This window comes from Solenopsis invicta, chromosome 14, assembly GCF_016802725.1.
Source record: "Solenopsis invicta isolate M01_SB chromosome 14, UNIL_Sinv_3.0, whole genome shotgun sequence".
Taxonomy (NCBI): domain Eukaryota; kingdom Metazoa; phylum Arthropoda; class Insecta; order Hymenoptera; family Formicidae; genus Solenopsis; species Solenopsis invicta.
Genome location: NC_052677.1, coordinates 7,146,629 through 7,152,177, shown reverse-complemented (window position 1 = coordinate 7,152,177; position 5,549 = coordinate 7,146,629). Strand labels below are relative to the sequence as shown.

Below are 5,549 nucleotides of genomic sequence, written 5' to 3'. Positions count from 1 at the left end.
GTCTTTGGACAGGTGAATCGGGCTTACGATAGAAAAAGTCAGGGGAAGGTGTAGGAGGAAAATCTGTTGGAGGAGGGGTCAAGATTAGTTTCTACGTGAAATACAGGGGTGGGATAGCAACAGGGGGGAAAAAGAGAATGATTTGGGGGACGAATTTTAGCCTGTTGGGCATGAATCAGTCGATTTATCAGAATTCAAGCCTTCTTATTTTGACGATTCCGTTAGTGGCTGTTAGCTCTTCGGGACTCACGTTGAGGGGGTTGATTACGCACTAAAACAAATTTAATTTTAAGGCTACGTTTCTCTCTCTTTCTGGTAAAATAGAAAAAAATGAAATCTAGATTGTAACTACTCGAAAGGAAAGAGGGAGGAGTTTTAATTAGATTATAAAGAAAGGGATTCCTTAAGTTTGATCGTATCTTAGAAAATTAAAGAAGAGAATTCTTTTTAAAAAATTGTAGCGGTTACCAGCGCTAGTCTTAGTAGAAGTGTACCCAGTCTCTTTCTTCTTCTGCCTGGATGCGGAATAGGGCCCTCTTCCTTCCGGGCCACGTGTCGCTAGGCGTTACCGGGACCACGTGCACTAGTCCATACGCGATGGCCTGCCATGGGAGCTTCCGGAATCTTTCCTCGAGGAAGTAGAGTTTTTGGAAGGCTCTCCATGTAGTGCGGTCCCAATCACTCAGACCGATCAAAATCCTTCCACGAGCCTGGTCCACTTTGCGGATTTCTCCGCGCTACCTCTCACCCTCGCGTTCTGTCCATCAGACACCGAGCGTGGCGAGAGGCCACGTGCGCGCATAGCCTAACCCAAAGCCACCAAACTCCCATGCATTTACATGTAGTTTTGCGTGACCAGCATTTGTGGCGCCTTCTGGGATACATTCCTCGGTAAAATGGAATTAACTATAGAAATATAGCGTCGTCAATATCTATTAATCCACGTCGGTAATGTTTTATGGTTCTTATCCGTGCTATGGCTCCATTGTTCTCTCTCTCTCTCTCTCTCTCTCTCTCTCTCTCTCTCTCTCTCTCTCTCTCTCTCTCTCTCTCTCTCTCTCTCTCTCAAGGAGAAGACGTGTCGAGAGTCGCTCCGTAAATGTAATAACTTTTGAGTGGTTTAAAGTGAGAAAAGACATAAAATAAGTCGATTGACTTGCGCCGTCATAGACCGGGGATAGCTGTGAAAGTTATCTAGCCGGGATATGGCGATCTGTGAATGTGAGCAGTGAATTTACTGTTTGGGACATCGAAGTCTCACAAGACAGTGGACATTATACGTGGACACAATAGTGCTGACGTGTGAAAGTGGATCACAGGTGACGGATCGCTTATGCTGATATTAACGGTCTCGGCCGGTAATTATCAGCATGGACGAGGAATATGCAGAATACCGATGCTCGGCATGTAGGAAGGCAATTAAGAGCAAAGTTGTTAGATGTAAAACTTGCCCAAAGCTCTTTTACCATCCAGGATGTGTAAATAAGCATAGAATTTACGACAGAAATCAAGAGTACGTGCCGTGTAAAGGCCCATTTGAGGAATTCTTGACTGACATTGAAAAAGCACCGACACCGACAGGAAGAGATAGGACATCATCGACAGGATCCGTAGGAATGAGCAGTGGAAGTAAAGGGTCAGGAATCGATTTAAAAATAGATTGGATTATAAAAGCTGTAAAAGAAATAAAAGATGAGGCGGTACGTAAAAACGAAATTAAAACAATGATTAAAGAAGTAGTTCAGGAAGAATTAGAAAATGTCAAACAAGAAATAGAAACTTTGAAGAAAATGATACATGGATCAAAAGAAGGACCACAGAGAAGCTACAGTGAAGCGGTCAAAGAAAAGAAGAAAGAAAACGTTATAATAGTTAAACCAAAATTGCAACAGGAGAGTGAAGACACGAAAAAAGTAATAAAAGAGAAGGTAGATATAAAAAATATGGCAATGGGAGTAACGAAATTAAAGAAAGGAAGCAAAGGAGTAGTAATTATGGGTTGTGAATCTGGAGAAGAGGTGAAAAAATTGAAAGAGACAGTACAAGCTAAGCTGGGAGAGAATTATAAAGTGCTCGAATCGTCTCGATCGAAACCAAAAGTAAAAATTGTTAACATAAATTTAGAAGAGATGAACTTAGATGATAATGAACTTATAAATACAATTAAGAAGCAGAATAGAATAGATACAGTAAATATGCGAATTGTGAAGAGAATGGTTAACAACCAAAGAAGAGGAAATGAAGGATCAGTAATAATGGAAATAGATGAAGAGACGCACGAGCTGATATTGAAGAAATCAAAACTAAATATAGGATGGAAGAAATGTCCTATATTTAATCACATCAGCGTCAAAAGATGTTTCAAGTGCTGGGGGTACTTCCACATTGCTAAAAATTGTACGAGAGAAGAAACATGCTGCAAATGCGCAGGGAATCATAGCTCGCGTGTTTGCACAGCAACGGAGAGCAAATGTGTAAACTGTATGTTCAAAAATAGAACATACAATTTAAAAATAAATGACGAACATGAAGCCATCAGTCGAGAATGTCCAACTTTTAAGAGAGCGTTGCAGGAAGAGAAGAGAAGAGCAGGTTGTGAGGATACAAAATAGCAACTACAGAAGAAAGAAGAAATAATTATGTATACAAATGCGCAGAGCTTAACAGCACACATAGACGAACTACAGCATCAGGTTATGAAGAGGATAAATCCTGTGATGGTAGCGATGTCGGAGACCAGGCTAATTAGTAACATAGAAGACAGTGAAGTAAATGTGCCAGGTTACACTGTAGTTAGATGCGATGCCGAAAATAGGAACACAGGGGGAGTTATTATGTATATAAGAGGCGATATTAGATATGAAGTAGTATTAATAAAAAAGTTAGAATCAAATTGTTGGTGTGCTGCGATAGAAATGAAAGAAAAACTTTATAAAGGAGTGATAATGGTAATATATCACTCACCAAGCGCATCGCACGGAGATTTCATGAGATTTTTTGAGGATATAGTAGAGGAGTTAATAATAAAGGGAGAATGCATGGTAATAGGAGATTTTAATATAGACCTTATGGCGGACACGTTTTATGCGAAGAAATTACAAGAGACAATGTTAAGCTTGGGCATGAAACAGTATGTGAACGAACCAACGAGAGTTACAAAAGACAGTCAGACAATTATAGATTTAATTTTTTCTAATAATAATAAAATAGTACAAGTAGTTCATGAACCTAAGATTACGGACCATGCGTGGCTGAAAGTAGAGTTAAGTATGAGTAAAAATGAAAGTAAATACAGGGAATTTAGCGCTAGAAATTACAAAGAGTTCGATGAAGATGAATTTGTTATATTAGTAAAAAACAGGTTACAGGAAAGTCAGGGATGGCAATGCGAATGTGTAGATGTGAGTGAGAGAGCGAAAAAATTTGTTAACAGTATAGTAGATGCGTTAGATGTAATGGCACCGAAGAAAAAATTTAGAATTCCAAAAGTATGGGAGGGGAAAAAATGGTTCTCAGAAGAGATAAGAGAGGCTGCGGATAGGAGGGATAGGGCATATAGGAAAGCATTGTATGACAATACCGAACAAAATTGGTCACAGTATAAAATTGAAAGAAATGGAGTAGTAAAATTAATCAAGAAAAAAAGAAAGAATATTACGAAAGTATGATAGATCTTAATAAAGAAAACCCTACGACTATGTGGAAAACCTTAAAAGAAGTAATTAGAGGCGAGCCAGTAGGTATACAGGAAATAGGAAATATAGATTTTGAGATCTTAGGCGATACCGAAGAGTGCAATATAGCCGATAAATTTAATTTATATTATATACAAAGTATTAATAGTATAGTAAATTCTATAAAGGTAGATAGATCCGGCAGTGATATAATTGAATTTTGGATGAATATAAATAAAAAAACTATTTATACTATCGAGAAAAAAGAAATTATGGAAAGTTTTGAGGTTGTTACACTAGAGCAGCTAGAAGAAATAGTTATGGGATTACCAAAAAAGAAAGGTACGGAAGAGGGAATAACTAGTGATATATTGAAGGTAGCTTTTCCTGTAATAAAAAAAGAATTTGCGATTTTAATAAATAATTCTTTAAGAGAAGGTCACTGTCCGGAAGGTTGGAAAACCTCTACTATAATACCGATTCCAAAGATAGATAAAGCCAAAAAAGCGAGCGAATATAGGCCTATTAATATGTTACCAATATATGAAAAAGTGCTAGAATTAGTAGTAAAAGAACAACTTGAAACCTATTTGGAAACAAACGGTATTATAACAGAGCATCAGGCGGGATTTAGAAAATATTATTCGTGTGAAACAGCGATTCAATCTGTCATAGACGAATGGAAATTAATAGTGAGCGAAGGAAAAATGGTAGGAGTTATCTTCATGGATCTTAAGAGAGCATTTGAAACAATAGATAGAGAAAGATTGTTAGAAAAAATGTATCAATACGGAATTAGAGGAATGACCCTAGAGTGGTTCAAATCATACTTAAATAATAGGAAACAACAGGTTCGATCCAATCAGATATGGTCTAAATTATTGCCTACAGAATATGGAGTTCCTCAAGGTTCAGTACTGGGACCTTTGCTATTTATATTATATATAAATGATATAATTGAAGTATGTCCAGAAGGGTGCAATATAAAAATGTTTGCAGATGACACGCTTATATATGTAAGTGGAGAAAGTAGTGCGGATGTAGAGGTAAAAATGAATATGGCTTTTAATGTAATCGAACATTGGATGAATATAAATAAGTTAAAAATGAACGCAGATAAAACAAAATATATGATAGTTAGAAGTATTAGAAAAGAATTAAGAGGTAAGACTGTCGTGAGGTGTCTGGATGGAATTGAGATAGAACGGGTATCAACCATGAAATATTTAGGTATAATGCTAGACGATAGACTTAGATTTCAAGACCACTGCGATTATATACTTAAGAAAATAGGGAAAAAGACTAGCTTTTTAAATAGAATAGGTAACTTCGTATCAGCATATACTAGATGTATCGTGTACAAGTCCATCATAGCGCCTCATTTCGAGTACTGTGCCACTCTATTAGTTGGGATGGGTGAAACGCAATTGAATAAACTTCAGATAGCTCAAAACCGTGCCATGAGAGTAATTTTACAGTGCAATAGATATACCAAAATTGAACACATGCTACACGCATTACAGTTCATGTCTGTAAGGCAACGGTTATATTATAACGTTAGTGTATTTATCTTTAAAATATTAAATGGCATGGCTTCGGAGGCGTTAAACAATAAAATAGAGATAGTGGGAGGAGAATGCGATAGACAAACGAGGCAGACAGGAAACTTAGCAGTAACTTTCCGTAGAACTAGAAGTGCTCAAAAAAGCCTTTTTTATGAAGGTATAAAAATGTATAATTCGTTACCCACTGTGATTAAGCAATGCAGCGAATTAGTAGCGTTTAAGAGACTGTTAAAAGAGTATATATTAGGTAATATTAATATATAGTTATAATAATTGTGTACAAGAAATAGCTGTGAAAGCTAAATAAAGG

The 5,549-nt window shown here is 36.9% G+C and overlaps 1 protein-coding gene across 1 annotated transcript; it reads left to right on the top strand.

Annotated features, from left to right (window-relative positions):
* The first annotated feature begins 1,066 nt into the window (after positions 1-1,066).
* LOC120359509 lies at positions 1,067-3,637 on the top strand. Its single transcript, XM_039457211.1, has one exon. It carries the CDS (start codon positions 1,371-1,373, stop codon positions 2,610-2,612), a length of 1,242 nt encoding a protein of 413 aa, XP_039313145.1. The 5' UTR covers positions 1,067-1,370; the 3' UTR covers positions 2,613-3,637.
* The last annotated feature ends 1,912 nt before the right edge of the window (positions 3,638-5,549 follow it).